Here is a 13,750-nt window from a genome sequence, read left to right on the forward strand (position 1 = left end):
CTCTTCGTCATCTCCCAAAAGCGCTTATTTTGGCTAAATGTTTTAATGTATCGTCTATTTACGGTTCCAATAGAGGCACAGGCTCGCTGTTAGCGCATCAGCAGCAGTAATCCATTGAGAACGGGGCAGTGGAGACTCACTTCCTCCAAGCATAGAAGCCCAGCCGGTCCGGATGTCTCGCGAGAAGGCGAGAATCTCGCCTGGGCTAGGAAGCTGTCTCTGGCCCGTTCTCATGCGTTTACTGCTGCTGATGCACTAACAGCGAGTCTGTGCCTCTATTGGAAAGATAAATAGACGAAAAAAACGAAAAAAATAAAATAAAAAAAAAACGACAGGACATCCTAATGCAGTAAGCTATCAAAGCCACTCATGGGCTGGCTGTTATTGAATGATATTTCAACCTGGCCATGCATGGCCAAACCTGTAAGATCACTTGGGAATAAAATAATATTTCCTCATACCAGTGATGGAAGAAGTATTCACATGTTTTACTTAAGTAAAAGTATCAATAGTGCAAAAGTACTCATTGTTTTGAATGTCCCCATTGCTCACAAGTTCAAAATGAATAAAAAACATTGAAACTACAAGCTACAAGCTCACAATGCGTCGCATTGTGAGCTTTTAGATCAGACAATTTTCAAATGGCTGAAATATATATAGGGCTCAAATGGTTAATAGATAGATAGATAGATAGATACCTTTATTATCCCAAGGGGGGAAATCAGTCACGCAAGGCAACACAGCAGGTTACAAAGTTAGAGTATGAAAAGAAGGGGAAAAAAAGGTACTGTTGTGTACAGTGAAAAAAGCAAGGCACAAAAAAAGAAGAATATATACATAACGTGTCGAAAAGCAGTCAGCACTCATATGTGTCACATCACAACACAAATAGCAATACTTAAAGGACAACTTATCAATGCATTGCCAAACAAAAAGGGTCCAAACTAGTCAATGCTAGTCAGTGCTACACAAGTATCTCACTTCCATGTCAAACACAATAATAATCTATACCAGTAGTTCTCAATCTGTGGGTCGGGAGTCGGGACCCCCAAGTGGGTCCCCAGATGATTAACTTAATGTGAAACATTGTTTTCTCTCTCAACAGTAAACAAACCAACATAAAGTGTATAGTAACCTGTCCTGACTCCGCCCGATGGTGGCAGCAGTGCGTACCGTCCTACTTTACCATCTGAGACTGCTCGGGGAGAGTTGATAACACTCGTAAAGTCCCAGACCGGATGAATCAGCGGCAGCTACGGGGGCGGGTTCTGAGCGGCTCTGAGCTAATAGAGTCTGACTGCAAACCACATGGAAACCCAGGAGACGGATTCTGGGTGTAACGTCATGCAGAGAGGCCAATATGAGTGGTTGGAGTTGGCACTCATAGACTGTGATAGACAGACGGCCCCATCCAATCACCTGCTAAAGAATTCGAAAAAATGGCCCGCCCCTTACATCGGGTCTGCCCGAGCCAGATGGTAAAAGTAGGGCGTTATATGCAGTATACGCACTACTGCCACCATCTGGCGGAGTCAGGTTAAGTGTATAGAGGGTATCTGCACATTTATAAAGTGACAATTTAAGGACTTTTTAATATATCTAAAATGACAAATTAAACATTGGCCAAATTGTCAAATATTAGAGACAGACATTGTGAAAATAGCCGATCTACATGCTCACAACGCCTCGCAGGCATGTAGATCTGCTATTTCACAATAGAACCGTGTTGTACAAAATGTAATGCCTCAACTCTTAGTGCTCGTCAGGTTGGGGGGGGGGGGGGGGGGGGTCCCCCCAGTTAAAATATGATTATTTTGGGGGTGACGGCCTGAAAAGCAGAAACCACTGCTCTATACTACTAAATGGTTTGTAATAATAATCAAAATCTACAAAGTAACTAGTAACAAACCATGTACAATATTGTCCTATGATATATGTAGTGAGGTAGAAGTAAAAGTGAAAAGTAAAAGAAAGAAAATACAGTACTTCAGCATGTGCACTGTACAGTATACAGTACTTAGCTACCTGCACCACTGCTGCACACAAACCACAGAAAACAAAGGAAAACAAAGCACTCACCATCCAGAGACAGCCAGTCGTGTTGTGAGGAAGGCAGTGCAGGAAGTTCGCGTGCCTTGTATTCAAACACCACGGAAGAAGAGATGACCTCTCCGCCCATGGCTACCTGCAGCATCACCAGGCCGGTGTCATGGGCTGCAAACATACAGTAGTAGTACATACGTTACATACAGCTTTAACATAACATACAGTACAGTACAGTACATACACACATAGACATTCTTCCATGCCTAAAGCATGGAAGAACGGCTACACCTTTTTAGAACACCAAAACACGGCCGCCCTGGGGACAAATCTGGTGGTATTCACCTGGTATTCCTAAACGTAACCTCATGTACAGACTGTACAAAGGGATAAGGTTAGGGTCAGGCATACTGTACAGTACAGTATGCCTGACCCTAACCCTTATTCCTAAACATAATCTCAGTAAAACCAGTGAGACTCCCTAACCAGGAGATAAGCGACCGTCAGGTCGCATGTATACACTAGGGCATTCACGAATAGTGATTTTTAGTATTTGAATTATTCAACCTCAAAGTATTCGAATAGTCGAATATTCGACAGGACAGGCCAAACTGGCCAAACTGTCAAATATTAAGTAAGCGAGCATTGTGAAAATAGCCGATCTACATGCTCACAACGCCTCGTGTACGTTGCGAGGCGTTGTGAGCATGTAGATCTGCTATTTTCATAATATTTATCTGCGGAACCGAGTCACATTAAATGTAATACCTACAATTCCAAGTGCTTGTCAGGGTGGTCCGGCTGGTCCCCAGTTCAAATATGTTTATTTTGGGGGTCAAAGGCCTAAAAAGAGAGGGTGAGGCTGGGCATCACTGATGAATTGCTTGAGGTTTCATACCTGGACAGTAGCAGCGCAGCACTCCAGGCTGGATGAGGGCAGCAGGGACGCTGATGTGATCGAACAGACAGCTGTACTCACTGCTGGACTCCAGCCATGGCCCTGTGATCAGCACCTTGACCCCACCCTGGAACACACACACACATTTGAATTATTTATTTAGGTTCACAAAAATGTTTTGGAGATAAAGCCAGAGAGGCCAGACTGATTCCATGTTTACACAACATCTTTAGAGAAAACGGCAAAGTCCTGTTGCGTTCTCACGTTTTAAGCGTCATTCCCACCGGGCACAATAAAGATAAAGTTATCGCTTCAACTCAAGCGGATGGTAGCGTCCACGCCACAACGATAACGCCGACATAATTGATGTGAATGCCGACATAATTGATGTGAATGCCGACATAATTGATGTGAATGCCGACATATTGTTATAGTTATCTTTATCGTGTGTGGTGCGAATGACGCTTTGTTCTGCGTTTAGACAGAGTGATTGAAAGTGCTGTAGTGTGCATGCATGCCATGTGGCTGTCTAGGTATGTGGCGGTGATTGCTTGGTTAATAAACCAGACCGAACACCCCCCCCTGGCGGTAGTGGTGTTGTAGTACGGTCTGGCACTGATCGATTGAGATTCTATTTCCTCAACCAGCTTCAAGGGTTGGCCAATCAGGGTTGTATGCTTGGGTCACGTGGTTTCTGTAGGCTTGGGGCACGTGGTTTGGGGCAAACCCCAGAAATGAAAGCTCTTCCTGAAATACCAGACTCTCTTCCCAAAACGAAGTGTGTGATAGAGGCTGGCAACGCCAGGCAATGGCGGTGACACACTGCCAGATAGAGCAGTCACGCACTTCCATCCTACTTCCTATGCCAGCTGTTTGTTTACATTGACCAATGCAATGTGGCTCGCCATTCGAAGGCCCCTCACAACCAACACACACACACACACACACACACACATGCGCGCGAGCACATGTGAGCTTGGTCTACTTACACAAATGGTACACAAACTATGGTTATTCTAATGATATCCCTACAGGGCTCAAAAAACAAACACACAAAACAACAATATAACAGTATGATTTAGTAGTATAAGTAACATACTGTAAATAGCCTTAAAAAGGCATGCTAGGCCTTTATGCAATATCCTGGGACCAGGGTTTATGGTCTCCAGAGGAGGACTTTCATTATCACATCTGTGTGTTTGATTTGTTCACTTTGATAGTATGCAATCAGGGTTTCTAAGTATAAATGAACCGCAATGTAAATATAGTAACCTAAATACTAATATACATTAAATGTAGGGCAAGGCAATGTTAGAATAAAGGGTGTGATTCTGCACAAAACAAAGTGTAGAATGAACAGTTACAGTCAGTAAAATCAACAGAACGCCTCAACAAAAACAACAAACTCTCATGTCTTGTATCTAGACTGTGTAAATGTCATAGACAGACAATCCAACACAACAACCTCCTTCATTCCGCCTGAAAGAATTTGTGTCAGAACAAGGAATTTATGATTTGAAAATGCATTACTAATTTATATCACCTTCTCTGTAGAAGCAGATATTTGACATTATTTTAAGCTTCATTCAGTTCTGTTAAACCCTGAGGAAGTCTATTGTCAAAACATTGGTTTCCTGTACGTTTTAAATATGTTTTGAACACATCCACACACTTATAACAGTGGTTCTTAACCCATTTAGAACGGGTACACATTATTGTGTATCATTATTTTATGCTTTAAATTGCCGCGCTGTGAGCTTGTAAATCTGCTATTTTTTTTTAATCATGAAAATTTGAATTTTGACCCGATTCTATAAGTGTCTTTTGAATCCTTCTAAGGTTTTTTGAAAAACCTATGTTTCTATGTCAGCAATCTGGCTATAGCCATCGTCAAAGAAAAGGTCCTTTTCACTTAACTGGAGCTCAGTTAGTCTGTTCTTGAGAGACTACTATGTCAGTGGTGCTCAAACGTTTTCATGTGAAGTGGTATTTATTTGGCCACGGACCCCCATCTCAAAATATTTAGTTCCAGGGACCACCCAGAAGCAAAATTTGAGTTACAAACGTTCGCTTTGAAAATACATATATTCAAAGATTTACACACACATTTTCACGACATTTTCCAAAAATAGCAGATCTACAAGCTCGCAGCGCGGCACTCGGTGCCGCGCTGTGAGCTTGTATATCTGCTATTTTTCACTGGTTAAAGCATTCAATAATTCTAGGCCTAAGTGGGATCCATGGACCCTCAGGTTTCCTTGAGGGGGTTCCAAATGGACCCCTACAGGTCAGAGCAGGGGCATAACTAGTGGGGGCCGGGGCACAGGGTCATTTGGGAGCTTAGCCGTCACTAAAATAAAATAATAAATACATACAATGCAGAGATGACAGGTGAGTTGACACATTTTGGCAGAGACTGGTGGCTGCTGCTAGGCTGTGCTAGCACCTGTGGGCCCCTCAACAGCTCTGGTGGAGAGGGTAGGCTAATAACGTGGAGGAAGTGAGAATTTAAGAGGCGAGGATACCCATTACGAGGGCTCCTCCGACTGTGCTGAGCTACTGCTGCTGCTCACAGTACAGTCACGGCAGGTACGTCGTTCATCTCGCCCTCGCAACTACTGCACGTACGCCGCTGTCATCTTGGTTTGTGGACCGAAATGCACAGTTTGAACTGTTTTCTATTTGTTCTGTTTTGTCTCATTTTTCCTGTTCAATTCTCCCCATAAAAGGTAGGCTAATGTTTCAATAACTATTTTATTTCAGACCATGTGTTGTGCAACCATTAATGAATAGGCATAGCTACCTGCATTTAAATATTATATTAAGTGTTTCGTTTAGGTTTTGTCTGGCATTTCTATAATTGTTGATTGTAGCGGCCGGGGCCCAATGTAGGTTTGTTACGCCACTGTCTCAGAATTACGGGGCGGGTCCTTGAAATCACAAAAGGTTTGTGAACCACCGGTTTTAAATTTAGGCCTAGAATTATTAGCAGATATACAAGCTCACAGCGCGGCACCGAGTGCCGCGCTGCGAGCTTGTAGATCTGCTATTTTTGAAAAAGTCGTGAAAATGTGTGCAAATCGATGTATTTTCAAAGCGTAACTCAAATTTTGCCTTTGGGGGGTCCCTGGAACTAAATATTTTAAGATGGGGGTCCGTGGCCAAATAAATATCATTTTGGGGGTCCTTCAAATGAAAAGGTTTGAGAACCACTGACATAGTAGTTTCTCAAGAACAGACTAACTGAGCTCCAGTTAAGTGAAAAGGACCTTTTCTTAGACGATGGCTGGCCAGATTGCTGACATAATTATTGAAACATAGGTTTTTCAAAAAACCTTAGAAGGATTCAAAAGACACCTATAGAATCGGGTCAAAATTCAAATTTTCACAATTTTTCAAAAATAGAAGATCTACAAGCTTGCAGCGCGGCACTCGGTGCCGCGCTGCGAGCTTGTATATCTGCTATTTTTCAATAGTTAAAGCATAAAATAATGATACACAATATAGTGTACCCGTTCTGAATGGGTTAAATGAAAACATGAAAATGAACCATAACCTCAGCTCTATACTGACCTCTGGATAGGACCATTCCGGGGAGTAGTCGGTCACTCCAAACAGCCTGCCGGGGTCCTGCAGCAGCCCCAGCGTCCCCTGCTGCTGCTGCTGCTGCTGCTGCACCTGGGCTCCGCCCCCCTGCAGGCCCGCCGGCCCCCCGCCTCCCCCCTGCTCCTCGCCCCCTCCCCCCGCCTCCTGGGGCATCAGCACGCCGTTGACGGCCGCCCCCACCCCTCCGCCCCCTCCGGAGCCCTCCACCGAGATGAAGTCGTTGATGAGGTCCGAGAACTGGCTCCCGAACGACGCCTCGAAGCCCTCCAGACTGATGGCGCCGCCCGCCGCGGCCGCCGTGGCGTTGGTGGTGGTGGTGGAGACTCCCGCGGGTCCCCCCTGCTGGGGGGCCAGAGCGTTGCTGTAGAGCGCCCCCTCCATGGCCCGCACCACGGCGGCCATGGAGTGAGGGCTGGCCGCCAGCGAGCCGCCGTTGACCCCCGGCAAGCCCTGCACGCCGTTACAGAGGATCTCGCTGTCGCCTCCTCCTCCTCCTCCTCCTCCTCCTCCGTCTCCTGCTTCTCCTCCCTCTCCTGCCCCTGTGCTGTCGTCTTCAGGCTGCAGGTAGTGCTCTCCTCCGTCCATGCCGGCGTAGGCCTTGTTGTGAGGGTCGGCCTTGAGGAGAAGCTCGGCTGCGTTGTTGCCGTCGGAGGCCTTCTCTCCCACCGCGTCTCCCTGGTGCCTGTTGTTCCTGTGCTCCAGTCCGGGGCCGTCCTGCTGCGGGGGGAAGGACGCCACCACCGCGCCGCCCTGCTGCCCGTTCCTCGCGCACAGGGCCTGCTGCTGCTGCTCCCCGCCGGCCGTCTGGTGGAGGTGCGTGGCGTCTCCTCCTCCATTGGCGAGCGGAGGAGAGTTGGCGTGCTGCACCACGGCGGACAGGCCCATGTAGGCCTGGGTGTCGCCCGCCTCCTGGCCCACCTCGGGGCCGTTGGTCTGGGGCTGCGAGGGCTGCAGGGGGCCGGCGGGGGCCTGCTGCTGGGGCGAGGCCTGCAGGAACAGGGTGGCGGTCCCCGGGGGGGAGGGGTGGTGGTGGTGGTGGTGGTGGTGGTGGTGGTTCTGGACGCAGGCGGACGACATGACGGCGCTGAAGTCCATCTGCTCCAGGGTGGTGCTGGGGCTCAGGCCCGTGCTCTCCACGGCTGTGTAGCCGCCGCCGCCGCCCTGCGCCGCCACCAGGGGGCGCTCCAGGGCCGCCGCTCCGGGTTCCATCTTGATGTTGTTGACGAGCACAGGGTCGTACACCACGTAGCCGTTGGACGGGCAGTGGAGCGACGAGGAGGAGCCGCGGCCGCCGCCACCGCCGCCGCCACCAACGTCTTCGTCCGTCTCCGTCTTGCCGCCGCCGTACGTCTGGCCCTGCTTGGGGTTGTTGAGGAAGCAGTCTGGGTCAAAGTTCATGGTGGTCTCGCCGGGCAGGCTCACCACCCCCACGCCCACCCCCACCCCGCCGGAGGAGTCCAGCGAGCTGGACAGCACCAGCTCCCCGCCCTCGCCCAGGCCCACGCCGCCTCCCCCGGGGGGGAAGGAGGAGGCGAACCTCTGGTTGTTGTCACCGGGCGCCACGGCCAACAGGACGGCGCTCTCGTGGTGGGCGTGGCCAGCCAGGAGGTGGGCGGTGCTGGTGGTGGTGGAGTAGACGGAGTCGCCCGTCAGCGTGGTGACCTCTGACATGAAGGCGGCGACGCTCTGGTGCGACGACAGGGCTCCGCCCACCATGCTGCCCAGGGCGGGGCTGTCGGCCATGTCGCTGGACATGGACAGCGGCGAGCTCTGCGTGGTGTCGGGGACCTCCACCTGACCCGTGGTGGAAAGAGTATTCACATTAATTTACAAAGTGACTAATAACAAAGGTTTTCAAATAAATGTAGTGGAGTGAAAGTACAATATTTGGATCTGAGTAGAAGTAAAAGTATTGAAAATGTGAAATACTCAAGTTCAAATACCTCAAAATTGGGATATTCCACTTTCAAAAGAACTTTTGGTAATTTGTTCAGCTACTCACGCTTTTGTGAACACACTGGACAGATTTTAATTTGCTTGATTCAATATTTAGATATTTGATATTAATTTTATCCAGGGCCCATTACTATACAAACCCATTGTAACTTCAAACTCCATTTTAACCATGATAGATTCATCAAAAACACCCGTCGTTTTGTCTGGTGACTCATACTGTTCTCCTAATACGTGAGCTGGCCATGTTTTTTCGATAACCTTTTTTCATTTATTTTTAATTTATGGCCATCTCACGTATTAGGAGGACAGTATATACTGTCATTTCTGGTCACCAGAAAAAAAGACAGGTGTTTTTGATGAATCTATCATGGTTAAAATGGAGTTTGAAGCATGGGTTTTGGCCCAAGATGGGGAGTGTCTGATAAAATGAATATCAAATATCTACTGAATCAAGCAAATGAAAATCTATCCAGAGGGAGCTATAGAAAAATAGCAGATATACAAGCTTGTAGATCTGCTATTTTTGAAAAAGTTGTGAAAATGTGTGCAAATCTTTGAATAAATGTATTTTCGAAGCGAACGTTTGTGACTCAAATTTTGCTTCTGGGTGGTCCCTGGAACTAGATATTTTGAGATGGGGGTCCGTGGCCAAATAAATATCATTTTGGGAGTCCTTCACATGAAAAGGTTTGAGAACCACTGACATAGTAGTCTCTCAAGAACAGACTAACTGAGCTCCAGTTAAGTGAAAAGGACCTTTTCTTTGACAATGGCGAGCCAGATTGCTGACATAGAAACATAGGTTTTTCCAAAAACCTTAAGAAGGATTCAAAAGACGCTTATAGAATCAGGTCAAAATTAAAATGTTCACGATTAAAAAAAAATAGCAGATCTTCAAGCTCGCAGTGCGGCACTCGGTGCCGCACTGTGAGCTTGTATATCTGCTATTTTATTTATCTGCTTGTATATCTGCTATTTCAATAGTTAAAGCATAAAATAATGATACACAATAATGTGTACCCAGTAGAGCACTGCACCTGATGGGTGGAGGTGGAGGAGGACACCTCCATGCTGCTCTGGGGGAGGAGCGAGGGCTTGGCTATCCTGCCGTTCCTCCTCTCTCCCCCTCGGCTCCTCCCCCCGCCGCCGCCCCCTCCCGCGGGGGGAGCGCTCTCTGTCTGCCCCTCGGACACGTCACTGTTCTGGACCTCCGTCTCCGTCCCCGGCGCTCCCCGCTGGCCCGTCCCCGTCCCGGCGGGGACGGCTGCCGTCGTGGCCACCCCGGGCTCCTGCTTGGATGAGATGATGCGCTGCTTGACGCTGGAACATTTCTGATGGAGGCTGCTCCCGGCACCTGTAGCGTGGTGGAGCAAAACGACACAACGTTACAAGCAAACATTGTCCAAATTGTCAAATATTAGAGGCAGAAATTTTTAAAATAGCCGATCTACATGCTCACAACGCCTCGCGCCTCACGCTAAAACCGTGTTATACAAAATGTAATGCCTCAACTCTTAGTGCTTGTCAGGGTGGGGGGTCCCCAGCTAAAATATGATTATTTTGGGGGTCACAGCCTGAAGAGGTTGAGAACCCCTGCTATAGTACAACAAAACAAAAACAAAAAAGATGACCGACGTTTCGATGCTACTGCATGACTCTGAGGAAGATGCAGCAGTCATTATTTTTGGTACTATAGCACCTAAATAAAAAGCTGTTCCAGTCTGTAAAGCTGCAGCAAAAGAACACAAAACAAAAACAAACAACAAAAAAAGGGAATCTATATTTTTGGTCCTTTCATTCGGCCAACTTCCATCATCCATGGTAATGTTGGCTTTCACAGCAGAGCCATGTCTATTAGCACCCTCTTGTGTTCAAAAGGTTGAATTATGAAAGACCCCTGGTGTTTGGGGAATAATATGTCTGATGAGGGCTTTAAAGCAAAAAACAATGTTCTTAAACTGTTTACACATCAAATGATAACCAATGTGTTGCATCCAAATCGCTCCATCCCTAGGAACTCTCTCTTTCGGGTTCAAAGAGTTGAAGAAGGTAAAGCACTCTTCATCTCTGAATCAATCAATAAGCCATTACATTTTTCGGGGAGGCTATCCTCAATTGCTCTTCCAAAACAGTTCAAAAAGACATGTCAACAAAGAGATAACACAACAAGCGTGTATGCGAGTGTGTGAACATAAACTGAGTGTGTATGCGTACGTGTACAGGTATGTGCGTACATGTTTGTTTGTATGCATTTTTGCATATGTGTGTATGTGCAGTAGCTATACGCTCTCTCTCTCTCTCTCTCTCTCTCTCTCTCTCTCTCTCTCTCTCTCTCTCTCTCTCTCTCTCTCTCTCTCTCAGATGCTCACTTATAAATTATGCATGCAGGATATTTTGGGCACCTCCGTCTCCACCTCTCTGTCTATTCTCTCCTTCTCTCTATCCTAGAGGTGGGACGTTCGCGAACGAATCGAGTCTTTTGAATGGCTCTTTGAAATGAACGATGGGATCCGGTTCGCAGTATAGGGAGCCGTTCCTTTTTTTGAGGAGGGGGGGGGGGGGGGGCAGTACATTCTTTACTTGCAGAGTATTTCTACATTGCACTGTTGATACTTTTACTTTTACTAAAAGTATCAACACCACAATACTACTCTGCAGTAGAAGTTCAGAATTAGAATGTACTTGAGTAAAAGTACAAAAGTATTGGTATCAAAAAGTACTTAAAGTACCAATAGTAGAAAGTACTCATTATGCAGAATGTCCCATTTCACAGGTTTTCCAATGAATAAGATGTAGAACGGTCATTTGAAAATAGCAGATCTACAAGCTCACAATGCATTGTGAGCTTGTAGATCGGCTATTTTTCAAATGGCGGAAATGTATATATGGCCGAAATGTATATACAGTAGGGTTGAACTGATTTGTAATTATAAATCAAAATATACAAAGTAACTAAAATGAGACAGTCTTTTGAACGGCTCTTTGAAAGGAACAGATCCCAGAGATCCAGCTCACTTCAAAGAGCCATAAATCCCATCTCTACTCTATCCTTCAGTCTTCATGCCTGCAGTCTGTATCTGGCCTCTAGATGGCAGCGTGGCGCTAATCCTCTGGGCCATCAAGTTGATGTCTCTTCCCTGCTGACCATACTGTCAGAGTTGCCATGACTGTTTATTATAAGCAACTTTGAGCTTGTTTTTTCTTCTTCCTGTAAAGTCGCTTGTAAATATTGGTGAGGGGAGGGCCTGTTTCTAAAGTGTAGTTGCTTATTTTGGGATTGCTTCCTATTGTAAAATGCGGTTCTCAAACGATTTCATGTCATGCCCAAATTAACATGTATTTGTCTGCAGACCCCCACCTGAAAATATTTGATGCCAGGGACCCCGTACAAGATTTGTGTAGTTTTTTTCAAAGATAGTCCCAATTTTTCCACATTTTCTTCCAAGATTATTTAGAAAATAGCAGATCTACATATAGTAGCTCTGCTGTATTCAAATAGCCGATGTATAAACAGTATACTGTATAAAGGGCTCATGTAGCCAATAGTCGCTCTTCTGGGCTTGTTTTCATAGACCTGTTTGCTTGTTTCGCTCGCAAAACCTGGCAACTCTGCATACTGTCGCTTTGTCACAGCATGTCTTGGCACAGTTCCTGTCACATCAGTCAGCTATATTAGTTCAATGGTTCTCAACCTGTGGGTCGGGAACCCCAGAGGGGTCCCCAGATTATTTTGGGGGGTCCCGGTCCCCAGATGTTTAGCTAAATGTTGACATTGTTTTCTCACTCAAGGGCAAACAAACCAGCATAACGTTTAAGTGTATAGGGGGTATACACTTAAACAAAGTGACAATTTGAGGACTTAATATTACTTTAATAGGCTACCTCTAAAAAATATTGGTCAAATTGTCAAATATTAGAGGCAGAAATTGTGAGAATAGCCGATCGACATGCTCACAACGCCTCGCAAGTCGCAACGTGAGGCATTGTGAGCATGTAGATCGGCTATTTTCACAAACAATAGAACTGTGTTATACAAAATGTAATGCCTCAACTCTTAGTGCTCATCAGGATGGGGGGTCCCCAGTTAAAGGCCCACTTCACCTCTGGGACAACCAGATCTTATTTTATTGTTGTTTGGGACACGATCAACACAATCCTGAGTTATTTTTTGTGTTCAAGCTGTGTTTTGAGATAGTTTAGTATTTCAGCATGATAGTGATGCATTCTGCATCATATGATGCAGCATGATGCATCATATGATGCAAAATGTATTAGTGCACAGTGGTTAAAGTACATTTACTTCATTACTGTACTTTAGTGCAATTTTCAGGTATATACATTTGAGCATGTAGATATTTTCACAATTTCTGCCTCTCAACAATTTGTTTAATCATCTGGGGACCCCTCAAAATAATTTGGGGAGGGAGAGTGTTTTTTGCAGATCTTTCAGTCTGAGTGTATCAAAAAAGCAACTCGGTTAAGGTGGAGACGACCTCCCGTTGGTCTGACCAGGTAAGCATTCACCAGGTTAGCATTCACGAGCGTCGGCAGGTTAGCATTTCACCAGGTTAGCATTCACCAGCGTCGGCAGGTTAGCATTTCACCAGGTTAGCATTCACCAGCATTAGTTTTACTGAGGTTTAGGTGTATTTCCGTCCCACCGACTTTCCGAAAAAACACTCTCCCCACACATGGGTTTGAGCTGTCCAATCAGCTCCTCCTTGCATAGCATTGTGAGCTTTAGATCTGCTATTTTCAAAGGATTTCATACATTTGAAAACTTGTGAAATGGGACATTCTGCATAATGAGTACTTTTCATTTTGGATCTTTTTTGCCCTAAAATTACGCAAAGCGCTACACAGTATGTCTAGAGTCATGTCATCAACATGGATCTGTCCTATTAGCGCCACCATCAGGGCGACTTTTGCAAAACACATTTTTGGACACTGCTCCCTCAGACTTGGGCCTAAAATCACGTCAAAATTCATGGCACCCCATCTTTAAGTAAAACTTCACTACTGCTGTTTTGAGTAAATGGTAAAGCTTTTCCTACGGAAGGCTTGGGTAAGCTGCTTGCTGCATTATGTAACAGTTATAGTTTACTTGTGTGGGGTAGAAAAACCATGACTTTGCTTCTCTCCCCTAATTGATATCGCTCTGACCTCACCCTTTGAAATTGCGGGAAATCTCCGACACGACAAGAAATCGATACATATACCGTACATATAAAGTACAGCCCAAATGTT

At 46.0% G+C, this 13,750-nt stretch overlaps 1 protein-coding gene across 1 annotated transcript in view; it reads right to left on the reverse strand.

Moving 5' to 3' along the window:
* The window catches only part of LOC308287062 (calmodulin-binding transcription activator 1-like), a gene marked incomplete at both ends in the record, with an annotated part of 140,611 nt that overhangs the window by 27,457 nt on the left and 99,404 nt on the right, over nt 1-13,750 (reverse strand). Inside the window, 4 exons of the mRNA XM_080728183.1 lie at nt 2,080-2,214; nt 2,942-3,068; nt 6,515-8,341; nt 9,541-9,857. Of these exons, the coding sequence (XP_080584309.1) occupies nt 2,080-2,214; nt 2,942-3,068; nt 6,515-8,341; nt 9,541-9,857 (2,406 nt within the window). The remainder of the gene's footprint in view (nt 1-2,079; nt 2,215-2,941; nt 3,069-6,514; nt 8,342-9,540; nt 9,858-13,750) is intronic.

This window comes from Nannobrachium achirus (genome assembly GCF_963921795.1).
Source record: "Nannobrachium achirus genome assembly, chromosome: 6".
NCBI classification, from domain to species: Eukaryota; Metazoa; Chordata; class Actinopteri; order Myctophiformes; family Myctophidae; genus Nannobrachium; species Nannobrachium achirus.